Source organism: Protopterus annectens, chromosome 3.part0, assembly GCF_019279795.1.
Source record: "Protopterus annectens isolate FY-2018-M chromosome 3.part0, PAN1.0, whole genome shotgun sequence".
NCBI classification, from domain to species: Eukaryota; Metazoa; Chordata; order Ceratodontiformes; family Protopteridae; genus Protopterus; species Protopterus annectens.
Genome location: NC_056731.1, coordinates 989,530,040 through 989,552,171, shown reverse-complemented (window position 1 = coordinate 989,552,171; position 22,132 = coordinate 989,530,040). Strand labels below are relative to the sequence as shown.

Genomic DNA, 22,132 nt, shown 5'->3' with positions numbered 1-22,132 from the left:
TGCCCAAAATATATGAGGCACTGTGCCTCTGCAGATCGGGACATTCAGCAAAAATCTAGACCATCCAAGCACAACTACCTGAAGTCATTCCACTCTGCAAAAACATGCCACTACAATAACACCTTTCACTTGAAAGGCATGCCAAAATTACTGAGGAAAACAATAACAATAGCAAGGTATTTTCTGATCCCTTCAGCCACCCCTCCTTCCCATAACGGTTACCACACCTCATATGCACATTTAACAACCGTTACTCTCAGGGACCTTAAAACCCACAAAACAGCAGCTGCAGCATTTTCTTCACTGTGGAGAATCACCCTATGAATGTTGTGAGAGACCCAGGAGGCCAAGTCCAACACTGATTCCTTGTTTAATTCTCTTTCCCCTGGGAAACCACTGCAACCACCAATAACCACATGAAATGCAGAATCAAGGTCCCAGCCATGCAACGAGACACACTGTGACTGACCTAATCCCTATGCTCTCTCCTCTTTCCCAACCACCACATGCAGCCCCACTAGCCATCCCAAGAAAATGACCCTAATGACCATAGCTGCTACAAACCATGTCTCTTCCCTCTTTTTTTTTTTTTTTTTTGCAAACTTTACTACCCAAAGCACCTTTCTCACAGTTATATCATCCCTCTACACCCAATAAACACTTTCCACAGGGAATGAAGAGAGAGAGCAGAAGAAGAAATGTTTCATTATATAATTACTACCCATCTCCTCCACACATGCCCCACTCATCCAAGGCCTACCTAGCTACCGAATTCCTTGTAGGTCATCTCGGACATAGGCTTGCAGTATAACAAGTTCCACCAAAATCTAATCCCTTACCGAGTTACACTAACACAAAACCAGTTAAGCCCCTCCTTGTACTTACCTCATTTCCTGCCAACCCGCCTATTTTCCCAGTTTAACCCTTCCAACCCCACCACACTAATGTTCTTCCATTACCATTTTAACTCTTTCTACTTGACCCTCCACAAAATATGTCCCTGGACAAATTGGTTTGTTCCCAAACCTCATTTATCATATATAAATTCACTGCATGACAAGGGTGTAATTAGCAACGCATAAAGTTTCCAATTTGTTCTTACAAGCAGTATAATAATGAGCCTTGGAACTCAAGAACTGATTGGCAAAATTGAGTAAATGCCATTGAAGAAGCTGTGATCACAAATATGGCTGCTTCAATGATTGCTTGCAAGGACAGATGTGCACCTCTTATTCACTGCCAATTATGCACTCTGACAGATTTCACACAGATCAGCTACCTCCTTCATCCCATCATTGATACAGCTTTGCTTCCTGGACTCCAGAGATATCAGACATAATTTTGAGATGCTCAACTTTAGAGCACAAGTGATGGGCTTTATCTTCATTTGTCATGTAACTTGTTTATTTCAAAACATTGCTTATTGTGTAAATCCATGCTTATGTCCAATGATTTAGCTTGTAATAATCATTGTCACAATATTCTCTTTTGAGAATTAATCAGCAGAAACTTCTTGTATAGCTGGAATTTCAACAAATTTTCAAAGCAATATAATACATATATACACTAAATGACTTATACTTCAGCAGAAGCAACTATTTCTACACACAACACTGATGTTGCACAGATCAGAATGCTTCGGCTCTCTCCCCACACATTGTGCTTTACTTCATTTTCAAATATTAGCACCGTAGTGTAGAGTAAGAGAGAGCTGCACTCCAAGGTGCCATCTGTTAGATGATATGCCAGATCCTACTCCATTTATTGGAAAAAAATGGAAATAAAATGATTGCAGGGGTGACTTTGTTTAAAACTAGCTCTTCTGCTATGTCCCACACCATGACCCATGACTACTTTATTTACGAATGGTTTAACACAAAATCCACGTGAGGCAGCACCCGTCCATCTGCACTCTGATCCAGTTACTCAGTGCAATGATGGGGAGAGACAGCACCCTTACATCTGCCCTCTGATCCAGTTACTCAGTGTAATGATGGGGGGAGACAGCACCTGTCCATCTGCACTCTGATCCAGTTATTCAATGCATTGATGGAGAGAGACAGCACTCATCCATCTACACTCTGATCCAGTTATTCAATGCATTGATGGGGAGAGACAGTACTCATCCATCTGCACTCTGATCCCATTCATCTGCACTCTAATCCAGTTACTCAGCGCAATGATAGGGGGAGACAGCACCCATCCATCTGCACTCTGATCCAGTTACTCAGTGCAATGATGGGGTAAGACAGCACCTGTCCATTTGCACTCTGATCCAGTTACTCAGTGCAATGATGGAGAGAGAAAGCACCCATCCATCTGCACTCTGATTCAGCTACTCAGTGCAGTGGTGGGGAGAGACATCACCCATCCATCTGCACTCTGATCCAGTTACTCAGTGCAATGATGGGGAGAGACAGCACCCATCCATCTGCACTCTGATCCAGTTATTCAATGCATTGATGGGGAGAGACAGCACCCATCCATCTGCACTCTGATCCAGTTATTCAATGCATTGATGGAGAGAGACAGTACTCATCCATCTGCACTCTGATCCCATTCATCCGCACTCTAATCCAGTTACTCAGCACAATAATGGGGGGGAGACAGCACCCATCCATCTGCACTCTGATCCAGTTACTCAGTGCAATGATGGGGTAAGACAGCACCTGTCCATTTGCACTCTGATCCAGTTACTCAGTGCAATGATGGGGAGAGACAACACTGGTCCATCTGCACTCGGATGCATTTACTCAGTGCAATGATGGGGAAGGACTGCACTCGTTGACCTGCACTCTAATCCAGTAATGAGCAGCACTTCTTGCAGATCTTGTGGCTGTTTATTCTTAGCCAAATGGAGATCTATGATACTGTGGGGTCATTATACTTAGGTTGCATTATGATTAAGAGGTATTCAGTCATAAACCCACTGATGGCAAATACATTCCAAAGGCACCACAGTAAAGCACATATACCAATTGCCTAAACTTGTAGTTATTTTCATACAGAGCATGATTTTTAATGCAAAAACTCATCACCACTAACGTAAAATGATCCTTTCACATGACCACCTAAACCCATCTAATGTTGCCTGTAGTTGGTGACCGATGTAATGTTCAACTTTAACAGAAAGAGCTAACATTAAGGATCATCAAGAGATGGCACTATAGGCATGTGTCCACCTCAAGCCAGTTATCTGCATGATAATCATTCTGTCACCTCCAGTTTAAAACCCACAATCCTGAAGTGTCATGTGGCCCCATTTCCTGGTCTGTATTTATACTGAAAATTAAGATCAAGTGAGATTTTACCCTTCCACTGCAAGGAACATTTCTATCTTTCCTAACCTCATCTTAGCACACATTTGTGACCCAGTATCAGATATCCTGTCCTATTAAAAGTTTTCAAATGACACTATTCCAGGATCAGGGTTTTTTGTAGTTGCCCAGATGCTTGGAGAAAGAAGCAAGAACCCCATTGAGGCTTATCACTTTGCCTAAATGGCTAAGTGGAAAAAGTGCTAGAGTAGTGGCATTTAAGTGGCAGTCAGTGTCTCAGTATTCTTTTGCCATTACATGTCCTATATTTCTTCACAGTGCCAGGCTAGACTGAATCTTCTTAAGTTGTTCTCTTGCATGTGGTTTTCCTACATGGTGGTGAGGGACAAAGGGATTCCTGACTATTTAAAATCAGCAAGTTATTTAAAAAACATATATAAAGTAACTGGGTATAAAGATTTCTCCTGGAGTCAATATGAATGATAACACTATTTTCAATTCTGTGTTAAAGTAGACATTCCATTTCTAGTAAGTCAGACTAACTCACTCCATAAAAGTAAAAAAAATATCACTGTGTGTGTGTGTGTGTGTGTGTGTGTGTGTGTGTGTGTGTGTGTGTGTGTGTGTGTGTGTGTGTGTGTGTGTAACTGTGTGTGTGTGTCTGTGTATGCGTATATGCATATATGTGTATGTGGTTTTCTATATGAGCTTGTCTATAATACACACATATACACATACATTCTTGATACATATATAAATAAATAGACAGATAGGCAGATTGATAAACAGAGATTTTTTTCCAGTCCCTTATCAACAGAACTCATTTAATTTATTTTTATTTTAAATTTTGCAATTTACATATTTATTCAGTCATTCATTCATCCATTTACTTATTGAACATGTTTACTGGCTACTCCCACTGAGACCATGTCTTTCTTCAAAGGAAACCTTGGTGAATTCACTATGCACAATATGTATTAGACAGACCTAATGCTTAAGGAAGTGTAAAGATGAAGGTTCAATACAACTAATGAAAACAGTGTATCAGGGCTTAACAAGATTTGCAATACAATGTCCTCAAGTCCGATTATGGTTAATATACTATATGTAGAATTACTGCAGTATATAAATATCACGTGTAATGCAGTTTAGAATTTGTAATAGTACAAAGGTTGTTGCCTACTAGTGAGTAACAACACAATCGTAGCAGCCTACCCCTGGGCAATATGTCTCCCTGCCAGGACACAGTAAGCTAAATCAAGGGGTCTATGACAACAGATCAAATGCACTAAATATCGCATGGCAGGAAAATCGAAAACGCAGCTGATAGAAACCCGTTTTGTGGGGAGCACAGCCCCCCCCGCTAAATATATATACTAACTCAGAGATCACACTACAGTGAGGAAAGGGCAAATTTCCAGATTTTCATTGTGCTGTGATCTCATAAAACAGGTTTCTATCACCAGCATTTTCGATTTTCCAGCCATTTGATATGTAGTGAATTTGATCCGTTGTCATAGAACCTAAATGAAGACTTACAGTATTGCTGTGAAGGTACCTAAAGAACATGGAAATCTCTAAGAACATCATTTCACAAAAATAAAATTGCAAATCAAGTGATAAAAATAGCTCTGTACATTTTGTGGCCAGACATGTATATATACAGTTGTGTACATATACCTATCTGCATGGCATGTTGAAAAACAAAATGAAACCTCCACCCCCCCCCCCACACAAAACTCTGTAGCAATTCCACTGTTGCTCCAGATTTGCTCTGTGAGGTAATTTTGGGTTGTTCTCCCTACAGGAAAGGCTGGTATTACTTTGAAACATATTAACATAGACACATTATACACAGAGAACCAAAGTCTGCTACAAGGGTTGCCTACTATACATGAATGAGTAATGATATTAATTTGGGTCAGAACCTTATGAATTCTATGGCCTGTTCCTGTGGACTTAGTATTCCATGGTTTTATGGGGGTTGTTCTGTATGTTAATAAACAGATACACTGCACTATTCTTAGGTGCACTCAAGCAAACACATGCATGCATGCATCCAAACACACACTCACTCACAGATGCACTTGAAATTGTTTGACTATCAGTAATAATGTTTGCTATCAGTAGCAATGTTAAGTCCAGTGGCCAAGGTGACATTTTGCTTAAGGTGTCACTTAAAGTGGCTTTTGCTTTTCCACACCACTCGATATTCATGCCGCCCAACATGATACAGCACTGCTTTGTTACAGGAGTGCAGTAGTTTCAAAAATATTTTTTCCTGCATTTCCTAACACTGCATTGCTACTATAAACCTGAGCCCCTTTATATGTGAGGTGGCCTCTTATTAAAGAAACACCATTCAAAGCATTGCACTTATGGTTATTGTTATTGGGAAACAAATCTAGTAATTACCATTTCTGTTCTTTTGGCATTAATAACAAGAGCTTGTTTGTCTTCTTCCATACAATTTTAGTAAAGTTTATTTAGAAAGTGGGACAGAGCAATCCTAGATTTGAGCCAGACTTCAGTGACATGTGTAGTATCCGGATTATTAATTATCAATGCTTTGAAGTGAGAGAGGTTAATTTCATACTGTGTGTTTACTTTGGCTTTTATTTTCTCTCCTTTTACATTTTTCTTAACTGAGGTGCTACTCTTAAGTGTTGTAAGAGTGAGACAGTGATAAAGAACTTGTCCATTAAATTATGAGAACAGAAAGCTGTGTTATATAATTTGCAAAAAGTAGGATTGTGTTTCAGTGTACATGTAGCCTTTCAGAAGAAATGAAATACTATGCATAACATATTTTGGTCATGTTTACATAGCTGATATTACTTTGTAGAGTAAAACTAATGAATCAGTATATGTTATATGATTTGTTATAAGCTCAAAAATTCTGGTAAATGCATCCATTGTTCTCATACCACTAAAAATGATGTGTACTAAATTTATAACAGAACTGCATTTTAATTAATATTCTAACTGTTTGATTTGATTTTCTTGATTTAAAAGACTCACACCCACCAATTCTGTGCATTGAAGACTATTTACTTTTGTGTTACCCTTTACAGTCAATCAAATCTTTATTTATTGATTAATTTGTTTTTATTTGTTTGTCATTGTTTACTGAGGAAGTTCGACTGGGCAAAAACCCATTTTTAAAGGAGGGCCAGTGAGAAAAGCCTTAGAGTCACATCACATATATTACATAAAAGTAAATATATGTTTACAAGTACAATACATTTTGTATGAGATATAGATGTGTTTGTATGAAAATAAGGGAAATGCACATAGTGAAAATAGTAAAAGATATCTGGATGCACTAGAAAGACATCACTAGAGAATAAAATACAAAAACAAGCTGTGTATGCAGTGTTTCAGTATATGGAAATGAAATTAAGCTGAGAGCAGTAATTTGATTCAACATTATGAAAAAAAGAGAAATGTTGGTTGTTGAAGTGGTAGGAAAGACAGACAGTGGGTGATTAATGACTGGGGAATATAGAAGGCAGTGAGAAACTGACAATTTAAATGTTAATGGGATTTTTATGAGGTAAAATAGAATATGTGCTAGAGTTGTTGAGTAAGACAAGAGATCTGGGGAGAAGACTTAGCCAGATGAGCAGGCTATGATTTAGGTGCTGTTTAAGCAAGGTGTTGCATCTGTTAATCTCACCTGTCTAAATATGTAAAGATTTCATTCCAGAGTTTTTACACATTGTGGGAGTAAAAAAAGAGTTTCCAGCAATGTTGATTGATTTGTTTTTACATAGTGTTTGTTGCTAGAATGAAGGTCTCTAGTAGGGCAGTAGTAGAATATGTTGTAATATTGGGTAATGATTGGCAGGATATAGGATGATATGGGCAGTGATCAACCTATTTGTAGGTAAGCTTGGGTAGGAGTTTGAGCCAGTTAAATTGTTGTAGTACAATGCAGTGTTGTCTTTATTGTTTGCAAATTTAGCTACTTTGTAGAAACAAGAGACCACTTTAGTTGTATATGTTGCTTTGATGTTTATAAGAATGTTGGAAGAATACTGAAGGAAGGAGGGAGTGCTAAAGTCATTCTTTTAGCATCAGTCTGGTATCGCTTGACTATATAGAGGGGACAATGATTTTGGTGAGTTTTCTTGATGGATTAAAGAATGTGATGATCAGAATTGACACTTTCACCAATTTTGTCTCCAAGCAGTTTAGTCTGTCTAGCAGTTTTCATTTTAGTATTATTATTTAAGGTAATATGAAACATGTTTCTCAATAAGGTATTCTTTTAGGGTGAAAAACACAATTTTGCTTTTTGGGGAGAATGAGAAGTAAGATATATTTTTCAACCAAGAATTCAAAGGTAATGAAGGAGCATTGGGTGCTCTCCTGTATTTTTTTAATGGATGGAGAAGAGCAGACAAGAGCTGAGTCATCAGCTTATTGTGCAGAAATGGCAAAATTAGGAGTGGTGTGGAGTTTATTGATGAAAATGTTAAATAAGAGTGGACCATCTGTTGTCCCTTGGTGAAAACCAACAGCGTTTGGTAGAAGTGGTGGGTGATTTCGATGCTAGTTATCTACTTTACGGTTGGATAAAAAGCTGCCAAACCAGAACAGGGAGGAAGAAATGAGACCTAAGGCAAAGTATTCAGGAAGAAGTTTTTGGTCGGATAACCTATCAATTGCTTTGGAGAGATCAAGGAAAAAGAGAAGAAACTAGGGTGAATTCAGTCACATTTTGGCTGATGATTTAGGAGAAGTTAAGACCAGAAATAGTGCTATGATTGGGTTTAAACCATACTTGGACTTGGATACAATGCTATGCTTAGTTATATGTTGCAGAAGCTGTTTATACACTCATTCTTAAGACTTTTTTTGAGAGATGTGATAAGATTGCAGTGAGTCTATAGTGTGTTACTTCAGCTGATATACTTAGTTTGTGATGGGGTATTCTGAAGAATGTTTTCCAGGTAGAGGGGTCATAATTTTCAGTTATCAATAGCCTGATCAGAATGGAGATGTGTAAGGCTATTGTGTCTGCAGCAGTTTTTAAATATTTGGTAGGAAGGTTATCAGCAGCTAGGATTGCTGGTTTTAGTTTATCAAGTCATTTTCTAATTGAGTTTAGGAAAGGGTAAAAGAAAAATGACAAAGCATGGTGTTCAAGAACAAGAGGAAACTTGGAGGGAAGCGGTGTACTAATCAGTCAGTGAAAGAACCAAGAGGGAATCTCTGTCATTAGCAGTAGTACAGCATGGTGTGATGGTACTGCCAGGCCATATTCATTGTTTTAGGGATGACCAGAAAACTTGGGATTATTCTGTTGCCTATAATGGAGGATGTTGTACAATGATTTTTGCCTGATTTAAATGGAACTTAGTGAGGTTTTTGAGATGTCTAAAAGTTTGGTAGGAAAACTGTGTTTTATTTTTTCACCATTCCTTCCATGCTTTGTGTTTTTGCAGCTTGAGTTATTTTTCCTCTTTTGTTAGCCATGGTGGTGTATTAGATTTACCCTTTTTGTCTTAACTGTTGCTAATTCATTAAAAAATTTTAGGAAGATGTAGTTGAAATGAGTAATTGCTTCATCTAAGGGCAATGTTCTTAAAACATCCCAGTTGTACTGGGAGAGAGAGTTGAGATTAATGTCCTTTTGGCAAATATGGTGATATTACATGTTTGTTTATAGATAACCATGTTGCTATCTTATTATATAGGTTGAGAGGTAGTCACTTGCATTATCAAGTAAACATCAAGAGGGTATTATGTTGTAGCTAGAATCCAGTCCAGTAGATACTTTCTGTTAGTGTTTTTGTTAAGTCTGGTGGGGGCGTTTTTTTTTTTTTTTAAGTTGAGTAAAGCCATATAAACTTTTAAACTCTTTACAGTTGCCCTGTTTAGAGATTTCCAGTCAATATTTTGGTCTCCCAGTATGAAGGTTTTTTTGGGGGGGTGTTTTCTGATATTGAATGTAGAACATTTTCTATTCTGTTAATTTTATTGCCTGGTGAAATATATACTGCTGAGATAAATGTGTACTTTATTTGATTTTGAGGTGTGAAAACAGAAGTTCGGCATTATTGATTTTTAAGATATTTTAATTGAGTCTGGGTTATTATGAAGATGTTCTTATAAATAATGGTTATACCTCCTGCTCTTTTCTGTCAATTCTGTATATACTAAAATCTGTGGAAGTTATTTCGTTGTCAGTAATGTCTTATTTTAGCCAGGTTTCTGTCACAACCAGAATGTCTGGGGAGTAAAAAGCAAGGCATGCATGTATGCCTTGAACTTCTTGCAAATGCTTCTGAGAGTAATATTGAAAAGAATACTGTTATAGTCAATAGAAGAGGAGAAAATTGCTATGAGACCATTGGAAGCCAAGTGGTTGACTCTGGTAAATTGGTTTTGACGGGGCCAGAGTTTGGGTGGATATAGGTTCATAGGTTCATAGGTAGGTACTAGGCCATTGGCCCTAGGGCCTATATAAGCCTAGCCAAAAAGGTACCTTGGCTTTTTCCATCCAAGAAAATTATTTTCCTGTGCCCCTGTCGAGCAGAGCCACAGAAGTGATCCCCAGGGTGAATTTCCTATCTCCCATCCAATCATCAAGATTTTTCTTGAAGAGTACTAATGAGGAGCTTTGTTTGATATAGATAGGTAGTTTATTCCAGAGTATGGGAAGTCTCTGGGACAGGAATCTATCCCTCCAGCATGTTCTGTTTATTGTGGTGACAAGGTTTAGGTCCCTAGAGCGTGTAGCTCGGAGGGATTGGGATTTCTTTAAGTGGATCATGTCCTACTAAGTTGAAATTGTGGTGGATAGAGAGATAGTGAGACTTGTATTTAAGTTTAATTGTGACTGAATGAGTCATATTCCCAACCTTAATACACATATAAGGGAAGATATCTGAGCATTTAGTTTTGTACAGGTAAGATGATATAGTTAGAGTGAAGGGAAGACTATTGTTATACAGTGTGATGGAGATGGGATATGGAGTGAGAGTAATATGGTAGGTGAGTTAGTGCAGAGAGTGTGCAAGTCAGCAGTAAATGAAACAGTATCACTGTGAGTTGAGATGGAGGGTAGAATGGCTGGAGACTTAGTAAGACATTTGGAGGACTCGGTGCAGTGTAATTAGTATAAAGGTGGGTACTCAGGTGGGGTTCTGGAGAGTGTATGGAATGTGATTTTTCGTGATTAAAAATAGCTGGTGAGTATTCTGAAGGAGAAAAGAGTGAGTAATGTGATGAGTGAAAGGAATAAGTGTAGAGATGACACTGTTGAAAGAAAATTGTGAGAGTAATGAGATTGAAAGAGGTGTGAAAGTGGAAGGATAGAGTGGTAAGAAGAGAAGGCTACTTGTGGTGAGGGAGAGTGTCTAATTATATTTGTGCTAAAGGAAATGAGTGTAAAGAGGGTAAGCATATACTGATGTTAAAACTGGCTGAAAAATGAGGTTAAATGTGTGAATATGAGTGGAGAGAGGGCAGATGACTAGTAAGTTAAATGAAGAAGGATACCTGTGAAAAGTAGTGTAAACAACAAGTATGCCTCTATGTAGGGAGTGGTTTGTGTAAAGAGGTAGATGAAGATAGCTAACAGTATAAATGAGGATATGTGGGGTTGTTGGGGAATCGCGGAAGGGAGAGGAATGGAATGAAAGACCTCCCAAGACAGAGGAATATAATCACTGCTGCATGCACACTTTACAGAGCATTCCCAAGGTAAAAATCAGTTGCTTGTTATCAGTTATGCTTTCAATGCTAAAACTTTCTATAGAAGGAGCAGTGGTCTAACACATGCATTGAAAGAGTAAGGCTTACCCTTGTCCATTAAATGCTTTTACTGTAGTGCAGTTTTGAAGGAGTAAAGTTCTACAAAACATTATCCATTTATAAGTGAGTTTACCTAAATCGTTTATACTTTGCTGCTAATTACCTGAGTGCAAGAATGATTGCAGAGCAGGGGGAAACAGACTAAAGTGACTGAGAGAATAGCAGAGAAAGTATAATGAACTACCTGAGGGATAAAATGGACATTTAATCAAGTACTCATTATTGTTCAAAGTTGTGAGTCTGTGTTCTTGAGTAAGGCACTCTGGTATCACTAATAGTTTAAGACAATTTCAATAACATCTAGAACAACAAGTTACTGTTTAGGTGAATAATGCAGCAGACCTATACATCATTACAATGGAACAGTTCCAGATCCCTGCTGAAAATGTACCAGTGTGATTGAAGAGCTGATAACAGTACCTGGGCTTCTTTTTAAAGAAAACTAGGGCATTTAAGAGAAAGGACCTTCTATTCAACTGTCTGGGTCAGGATGTGAAAGCAGTATTATGACTTCTTTTTAATAGAAAGTCCTGACACTCCTTTTGGACTTATGTAATGTCTTATTGAATATGACATATTTTGTAAATAATATGGATTCAAGTCCAAGTCAAAAGTCATCCTATTTTTTGTTTCAGTCAAGAAAAACCATGAAACAAAATTACTTTGAATTATGGTATAAATACAGTAATTATTCACTTATTACTTATTATTGTCAACCACAAAAATGTTTTGTTAAAAGAAACTGCTTTGTTAAGTTAAAAAGCAAAACTGTCAAAATTATTGACATTGAAAGAGCTAAATGAATTAGGATATACTTTCTTGGAAAGATATATATATATATATATATATATATATATATATATATATATATATATATATATATATATGGGTTTGGAGGGGACATTGGTTTAAAAGTTGACTGTAATGCAGATCTTTTTAAATTCAGGTATTGCATAGACTGGAAGAGTGACCGTGACAAGTACTTTACAATCGATGAAGTAGAAGGAATCATTGCAACGAATGAGCTGCTTGATCGAGAAAGTATTGCACAACACAACATCTCTGTAATCGCTACAAAAGTTAGTAAGTATCTGGATTTTAAATTCAGCTCTTCACTATTAAACATTTCTCAAGATGAAGGGGAATGTTACATGAAATAGGCCGAAAAATAGGATTGAAAAAGAAAAGTGCTACCATTTTGTTGCTTGAATGCTATTACTTTGATGTACAAAACATAGTTTTGATAAAGCTTTCATATGTAAAGTGCTCCTGAACTCCTGGTTTTTGCTAGGTATAGAAATATAATGAGCTTGAGTTTGATAGAAGAAACGTCTGCACTGTAAGACTAGGGAATATTTGTACTGAATGGCAAAATCATGAGTCATAAATATGAGCTCCCTTCCCTTGCATCACAGAAGTTATACTTTCTCATGTTGTCTATCCTAACGTTTTTTTTTTTTTTAAGTATTTCCTATTCAGTTTGATGGGATGCAGTAATTGCCTTGTTGTCTGTAAATGCACAGGCATTTATAAACAGATTGCTTCACTGGTGTTTTTTAAGTGTTATTCTTTATTTAGAATGTTGTTAAGGGTTTTGTTAGGGTATTTAAGCCACGTTGTTCTAATGTTCTGCAGGACAGTTAATGTACATTCTAGACAAGAAGGCATTGTTCTGCAGTTATTGTTTTAATAAAATTAATGTTAGCTGTTGATTCACTTTTTAGATGTTTGTTTGTTTTGCTTATTTAAGTCTGGGCAAAGCTCATTAATGATACCATTTTGAACAGACTGGTTCTGGTACATTTTTCATTTATTTTATGTAGTTCATGTTTGTTGTTAAAATCAAGTTATGTGTTCTAGGGAACTGATTTAGGTGGAATTTGTTGTTTGTTAGATATTACTTATTTTGAGTATCTATATATATAGAGAGTGTGTGTGTGTGTGTGTGTGTGTGTGTGTGTGTGTGTGTGTGTGTGTGTGTGTGTGTGTGTGTGTGTGTGTGTGTGTGTGTGTGTGTGTGTGTGTGTGTGTGTGTAGGTATGTGTGTTTCTTAACTGAAATAGAGATAGGATGTTAGAGCAGATGTTTTGATTGTTAGGGAATATGTCAAATACACATAGAAGGATGACAAAATGGAATGCATAACATGTAGCAAATTAGAAGTCCTTACATACTGAATCCAGTAATCATAACCATAGACCACTGAGAGGGTTTACTACAGTTGCTCATGGCCTACTAGCTTGTGACACATTTGCTGGCTGCTGCTTGCTCAAAAAAACAAGTGATTGAACTCTCCCATTTCTACATATCCCTCGCAGCACCCAACCATATAAGATGTATAGCCATAGCAGAGCCATAATGCTTACCCTAAAACTCCCACCCTTTTCCATACATGAGTACTGGCTCCCTTCATATAAAACTCCTTACACTCTCCTTAAAACTAAAGTTCTTAATTACTCCCTAAACCTAGCACTGCAACCCCTACCTAAAACAAAGTTCTCTAATCATTCTCTAACTGAAAAACTCCCCACCTCTTCTATTCCCTAAACTAAAATCTCCATTCCACTCCCTACACCTAAAACTTCCTTCCTGCCCCTTAACCCTAAAACTATATCTACCCCTATTGTCCAACTATTGCTCCCTAACCTTAAAATGCCCCTTCCATTTCTTACCACATGAGATGCATTTACCTCATTTGAACTTGACTAATGAGTATAGGTAAGCTGTGGCAGTTGCTCGTCCAACTTCATTCGACTTTGAACATAAGTGGCAGCTTACACAAACTACAAAATGCTGGAGTTCCTGGCTTTAGGGCAGTAGGTTTCAATTGCTTGGGAAATGAGCTCTTATAATAGAACCCCCAAGAAAGGATGTGATAATAACATGCATCAGATGCCTTTTCCTTATGATTTTCCAAGAATAATTTGCTCACGTGTAAAATGCATGCCAGTATTAGTTCAGGAATTCAACTGTTTACATCCAAAATAGGCTGAAAATTGAAAAATAAAGCACAACAAAAGTTTTTTTTTTTTTTTGAAGGATGCAAGATCCCCTTTACCTCTTTACCTGTCTTACATTTATATAATGACAGTCAGATCACACCAAGACAAAGGGAGAGCAAAATGGCATCTAAAATTCATTATTCCATTCCTTTATTCCAGTTACTGTGATCCAGTTTCAAGCAGATGAGCCAAAGGTCATGATAAGATGCCTGAGCAAAAGACAAATTGGCAACAGATCTCATGGGCATAAATTCCAGGAAGTTAAGGGAAAAACATTTGGGTACATTGTGTTGATGGTTTTTGTTTATCTGCTTTTTGGTACATAATCGTCAGTTTTCCTATACTCGTGCCATATCAGTGCAAGTTGCAAATTTATGTGTATCCTTGTTTCATTAAGCTTCTGAAATTCCTCAAAACCTACCATATACACCACCACACACACAGACACACACACACACACACACACACACACACACACACACACACACACACACACACACACACACCGCACTCATATGCACACACACACACACACACACACACACACACACACACACACACACACACACACACACATAGACAAAAAATACTCTAGCCCTCCTAAAACAAACTCATACTGAAATGTACACTTAATGGCACAATTAATGAATCAATCAATAAATAATAAATAATTAAACACAAAATAATAATGAACTAAAGTAAAACATGGGCTACTGTTTTCATTTACTTAAGTATAAAAATAATGAATAAGTAAATAAAGTAAAACATAGGCCACTTCTTTCATTCACTTAAGGATAAAAACAAAACAAAAATGTAACGTCACTTACCGTACATATGGAATATGCATGTACACAAACAATCTTTTGGGAAAAAGTTCACTCACTTAAATCAACTCCCTAGAAATTATTGTTTTTTTTTCTCAAAAAAAGAATGAACATATTAAAATAAAAACATAAGATCTAAAACAGTTCCTGTGGCTCACTAGTTGTTAAATGCTATTATTATGATAAATGAGTCCATTTTTAACTATCTAAACTACAGTGAAGCTAATAAAATTATACATATCCCAAACTAATATTAACTGCATTATAAAAAGATAAGGTAATAATAAAGTGACACTGCAGAGCGTATTAACGATGAACTCACTACAGAATCTAGCTCCATTGTGTAGGCAGATAAAAAAATAAAAAATAAAATAATTGCAGCTAAAATGTCAATAAATAAATAAATTAATTAAAATAAATAAAACCATATGAGATGGGAATGGTTAATGGCTCTAGTTCAAGAGGAGCCAGGCATGGGTGGATGGGATTATCAGCAGAATACAAAGCCATCTGCAAGACACGCCATATGTTAAAAAACTATGTAGATTTCTTAAAGGCCAATTCAGAAGAAATGTAGGCAATTAATGTTGCAGCTGATTATAACTGGAAACACTTCTCTGAAGTAAAAAAAATAAAATAGTTAAATAATATTTGTGGGAATTTGTTTTTTAATGATGGCATATGCACTGGTTTTACTTTGAGTTTATCTTCTATCTATGGCAAATAGCTGTTTGACAGCAATGAATTCTAATAAACTTTATACAGTATGTGACTTTAGATACTTTATAACCATTATATGACACTGTCTTATTTTTCTTTTTATGTGCAATTGTTTTGTTCTTGACTGGCTACTTCACTTTTTGGAAAGAAAGATTTTACTCATACATCTCAACTGTACAGATTTTAGCAGAATGTCCAGATTTTTGCCTCATATTTTTGGTGTGTTCCTCATAAAATTTGTACCTTTCTGGCAAATAGCTAAGGATTAAAGTCATTAAATAATGACAAATATTTGAGTTTAAGACTCCACATCCTTCAGAAAATTCATACTAATGCAAAACCTATTATTCTATCAACTTTCTAAGTTTGTAAGAGCAATATTTAAAATCTGTCCCTATTTGTCCCCCGAGTACCTGTCAAATCTTCGAATGCTCAAAATTTTGAACGTTACATGGTCGAGACCAAACGCTTGAAATTTTGAGTGCTCGAAGATAGACTTTCAATGGCACCATACAGTGCAGATAGGGATAATTTCCTTTTTCTGCACTGAAGTGCTGTATCGGAGTTGGTATATTTAAGTAGGGGGGTGTGGGGGTTGCAGGTTGGCTTGCCCCCCTGCCTACACTATTAAAGTATTTTTTTCTGTGTTTTCTTTTTTTTTTTTTTTTATGTTCGAACATCCAAATGTCGAACATTTGGTCTTGACCATGTAATGTTCGACATTTTGGATGTTTGAACATTTAACATAAACCTTTGCTCCCCCAATCATTTTAGGCTTTGTCCAGATTTTTTGCTCTAAGAGGTTGAGAGGTATGATTTTACTGTGTATGTTAGAAAAGCACTATGATTATGATGCATACCATATCGAATAAAAACTCAGAGATAGAGTATTTTAAGGGGGTCAATATTACATGTTCGACAGCTTAGGTTGTCAAATGTCTAAATATCGACACCTAAGCGTCAAAACCTTAAAATCGTAAACAGCCATTCTTTCCTCAGGAAAGAACTTGTTAGGATGTCGCAAAATAAAATAAACTTCTGAACCCAAACATAGTGGAGGGCTTCACCCCCCACCCCAGAATGTGGTGGGCTGTGCCACCCTACACCCTCCCCCAACTAAATATACCAACTCCAATATCGCTCTACATTGGGGAAAGGACAAATCCCCAATAACTGCCAAGGAATTCTTTCCCGAGGAAAGAATTTGCATATGTGGCTGTTCACGATTTTAAACTTTTGACCTTTAGTTGTCGATAACTAGGCATTTGACAACGTAAGCTGTTGAACACCTAATAGAAACCCTTTTAAGGTAGCAGGATAAGTTAAAGAAACAAGTAACTAGTAACAAACCCTAAACCTTTACTGTAACAAAGTGTTAAATGTCATCAGCATTAAAAAGCAAAGCTTGGCAGTCACCAAAAAGTGCATGCATGTAACGTTCTAAAAGAACTCTCAAAAGCTGAGTCCATGTGGTCTGCGCAAGAAGTATGTGGCGGTGAAAAACAGTAATACTCTTGCTCAGGGGTCTAGTCAACTGGGAGACAGATGCCAATGAGAATGTCATTTTGACAAATACGTCCAGTATGAAATGGCTCTCAAAATACTACAAATACAGAGTGTATATATTTTATAGGAGGCAAAATCACACATCCTCCATGGAGATTCCCCTCACCCCTAAACTTAATAAACTCAGTTCAGAAATTGCTGCATCTTTACAGAAAGGAGATTTAACCCATGCAGTATACAATTCAGTTGAGTGCACCTTCCAAACTAATGTTAGTGTCCATCATACTTCAACTCTGCCTACCTCATATGGCTACTCTTGGAATTTGTGTCAAAAAAGGATTCTGGTCATCATCTGTCAAGGTTATCTAAATTCAAGTTTGGATGACATGAGCTGTCTATGAAAGGGACAGAATTCCTAAACTTCATGCCTTAATTCCATCACTAAAATAAATGAAACTGGATGCAATTCTTTACTATTTCTCTATGACACTTTAAAAAAATCACATGATTAAACTTTCCACAAAAATCATGTACAGCTTACATGATAAGGTACATCTATATATACATACATATACATACACAAACACACACATACATGCACATGATAAAAATGTTGTGCGTGTGTGTGTGTGTGTGTGTGTATATATATATATATATATATATATATATATGTATATAAAACTGTGTGTGTGTATATATATATATATATATATATATATATATATAAACTGTGTATATATATATATATATATATATATATATATATATATATATATAAACTGTATATATATATATATATATATATATATATATATATACATATATATATATATATATATATATATATATATATATATATATATATATATATATATATATATATATATATATATATATATATGGGTCTACTACTCTACATCGGAGCGAAAGTACACTTCTTCGAAATAGAGCAGTAGACCCTACACTTCAGCGAAAGTCCACTTAAACGAAAGTGCACTTCCGCTAAAGTCTAGTTCCTCAGGCTACCCAAAAAAATAAATAAATAAAAAAACACTAAAACATGTTTTTGCAGGAGGGCAAGCCCCCCTGTACCCCCATGTGGGGGGGCTGTGCCCCCCACACCCCCCTACTTAAATATACCAACTCTGAGATCGCACTACAGCAGGGGAAAAGGGAATATTCCTATTCCGTGCTGTAGTGTGACTGCCAAAGTCAATGCTTGAAGTTTCACTACTTCGAACAAGTGGACTCAGTGAAGTAGGGTTTGAAGTAGTGAAACTTCAAACATATTGACGGATCGCAGTGGTAATATCATAGCCAATGAAGGTTTACTGAGGTGTCATTATTGATATATATATATATATATATATACATATATATATATATATATATATATATATATATAAATATATATATACAAATGTCATCTCCACGGATTATCATCAACCTCATTAACAAGGACATTGGCAACCCCCAAACACTCGATCCTACACAGTTTGGCTTTGTCAAGGGGAGTTCATGTCTGTTAAATTTGGTCGACTTATTTGAGACAGTCACCAAAGCCATGGATGACTGGAAGACAGTGGACAGTGCACACCACCTATCTTGACCTGGCCAAAGCCTTCAACACTATTCCCCACTCGGACATAATACATAATAGATAACCTCTATTAACTAGGCATCAATTCATATGTTACCAGATGGGTAGCCAACTGGCTCACTGATAGAACCCACCTAGTCAAAATAGGGGCAGCCACCTCAAGCAGTAGAGCCATATCGAGTGGTGTACCCCAGGGTTTGGTCTTGGGGCCTCTGTTATTTGGGATATACTTTTCTGAGGTACAGGCCAGAACCAGTGGGCTATGACTGACCAGGTTTGCAGATAACTGCAAGTTGGGAGCTGTCATCAATTCCCCTAGTGATGTGGACATCCTCCAAGAGGGTCTCACCCAAACAGTTGGCTGGTGCCAGAAACATAGCCTCAAGCTGAATACAAAAAAATGCATCATCATCCCCTTTGGGAAGAGAGAAGTCCCCACAAATTATCACATTAATAACAGCATTCTAAGCACGCAGTCAGTCATGAGGGATTTGGGCATTCAGATTGATAGCAGCCTGACATTTGACCAGTATGTTGCTTCCCTTGTATGGAAAACTTTCTACATGGTCCACCTGATAAGTAAGAGTATCTCATCCATGGACAAGGAGGTCATAACACCCCTGTATTCTTCCCTAATAAGGCCCATTATTGAGTACAATGCCCCATTCGGCATGTACCTCACAAAGCACATACAGCAGCTGGAGAAACCATGGAGGTTCCTGACCAGGAAAATCCAGGGCCTCAAAAATCTACCATACTCAAATAGGCTAAAAACCCTATGCCTCTACTCTGTTTCATACAGACTCCTCAGAGGTGAACTCTGTCTGGCATACAAGATGATCGCGGACCACGCCTTGATGGGACTGCTGCATATACGCAAGTCAAGCTCCACTTGAGTACCCCACACATGCGGCTTCAACCTGGTCTGTGACATTAATAGGACTTGCTATTGGGACAGATTTGCATCCCAGAGACTCCCCCATCTTTGGAATAGACTCCCTCTCAACATCAAACAGAGTAAATCTTTACCTCTTTTTAAGCGCAATCTGGATAACTGGATGGGAAATAGAAAATACATCCATGAGATTCCACCCATGTCCCTGCTGGACAGTGGCATTGGGTGCTGATTTGTCTATGCATGGGCTAAACTCTTGGCTAGGCTTATAAGGGCCTCAGGGCCAGTAGCCTAGTAACTTCCTATGATCCTATGAAAAAATAAAATTATAGATAAACAAAACCCACCAGAGTGGGGGGGGCTTCACTCCCCCCTAACACCTCCATGTGTGGGGGGGTGCCCCCACCCCCTTCCTAAATATTACAACTCTGATATCACAGTATAGTTGAAGACAGGGCAGCAGTCAGTGGTGGCCAAGTGGTTTGTTTCACAGAGGTGAAATTCGTCATTCCAGGAGTTCAGTGTTGTAAATCATCTCTGTTGTAGTCTTGATGTTATTGGAGTCGACATTTTAAAGTAGAACTATATATGTATATGCATATAAATATAAAGATATATATATATATATATATATATATATATATATATATATATATATATAAATATATATTTATATATATATATATATATATATATATATATATGGGTCTAGGACACATGCTCAACTAGCATATGTCGAATCACAAATTGACATACACAAAGCTTAACATTGAAAAGCGCTTCCATGTATGTGTAGTTAAAAAAAAAAATCCCCCTGCACCCCCCACACCCCCTACTTTATTATTCTCACTCCAGGATTGCACTACAGTGGGGAAAAGGGAATTTTCCCTTTACCGCACTGTAGTCCAATCTACGAAACAGGCACACATACATGGAAGCGCTTGTTGATGTTAAGCGCTTTCGTGTATGTGTGTTCGATGTTTTGTGATTCAGACATATGCTAGTTGAGCATGTGTCTGGATCCCAGATATATGCATGTATGTATATGTAAGATAAGTATAAAGAAAGAGGTCACACCACTGAAACTGCTAGACAGGCATGTTAATATGTTATACATTTAATGAATTCTCAGAGGAAAAAAGGAAATGTTGTGGGTTGCTAGACTGCACAGAGATAAAACCCTGACTGCAGGTTACATGAGTCAGGTTCAAGCAGTAGCCATAGCAGTACTAGAAGTGAACCAATAAGCAATGTGTGTCCAGCTACAGCCAGCTTGTCCACCCCATGAAAAATGAGTAAGCTAATTCTTGCTACAAGAACAAGCTTCCAAGGAACAGCCAGAAGTATGCTTGTTTTCTCAAGGGTATCAGAAATGCAAACCCAGAGAAGTTGCAGTTGTACTCCACAGTGGTCTTGTGGTTATGACCATGTTTTACCTCATTGAGGAGAACGGAAATTAGTGATCACAATGAACTTGTATATAGATGGTCAACTTTGGGAAGATTGTAGATGCAACACACACACACACACACACATAAATATTAGCTGTCTCAAACATATCCATATTTCCCTGATGGCTTGTGGAATGTGAGGTGTCTGCTGTCAGTTTTCCACTGCATAATTATTATCTCTCTGTAGTAGAGAAGCCAGGCATATGGTCCTTGAACTAGTGGGAGGATTGTAGTATGTCTGAATGCCAGAATATCAGTGTCACTTATGAAAAAGGGGAGAAAATTAATGTTATACTTAAATACACTGCCCGGGTGCTATCATGACCCCCAGGGTAAATGCACCAGAAGTAATCATAAAGACTGGTAGCAGGACTCTGGCCATTTTCCCAGCATTGGTAAAAGTGAGATGCAGTGTGACTTTGTCTGCTCATTTTAGCTAAATGCTTTTGTTTTACAGCTCCTCTTCACTGATCTCTCATCAGAGCATTATTGAATATAATGCTCTTTTTGTCATATATTTGTCTAATCATAACACTCTACTTGAGAGACATCAGAGATTCATAACTGAAAAGATCAGTGGCCTTATCAAGACAAATTGGTAGCCATTTCTCTGTACCTAGTCTCTTAAAGACTCCAAAGTGGAGATCTGTATCTCACCTTTTCATCCAAGAAATTCCAAACTTCATTTACTGTGTCTGTCTTCACAGAGTAAACGGTGCCTCTAACACCCCAGTAAAGGAGCTAAATTTTCATCAACACATAAATAAGACACTGTAGCATAAAAGATTCAAATCCCAGTGTATCCCCTTCCAGTGGAACAAGCTTCTTCTACATTTCAGGCAAAGGAGTATCCTTGCCACCTTCAAGGCAAACCAAGATAATTGAAAGGGCAGGTATCACATTCTGCTCATACTAGTACCACAAACTGAAAGAAAGAAGAAGAAATAGCATGGGAAATGAACAAGTCAAAAAATAAACCAAAGGATTTATTAGCTTAGCGCCTCGGCTATTCAGCCTCCAAAGAGGGTT

At 37.3% G+C, this 22,132-nt stretch overlaps 1 protein-coding gene across 1 annotated transcript in view; it reads left to right on the top strand.

Moving 5' to 3' along the window:
• LOC122796967 (cadherin-12-like) overlaps positions 1-22,132 on the top strand; it is a 2,443,257-nt gene that overhangs the window by 2,250,196 nt on the left and 170,929 nt on the right. Inside the window, exon 7 of the mRNA XM_044065738.1 lies at positions 12,052-12,188. Within this exon, the coding sequence (XP_043921673.1) occupies positions 12,052-12,188 (137 nt within the window). The remainder of the gene's footprint in view (positions 1-12,051; positions 12,189-22,132) is intronic.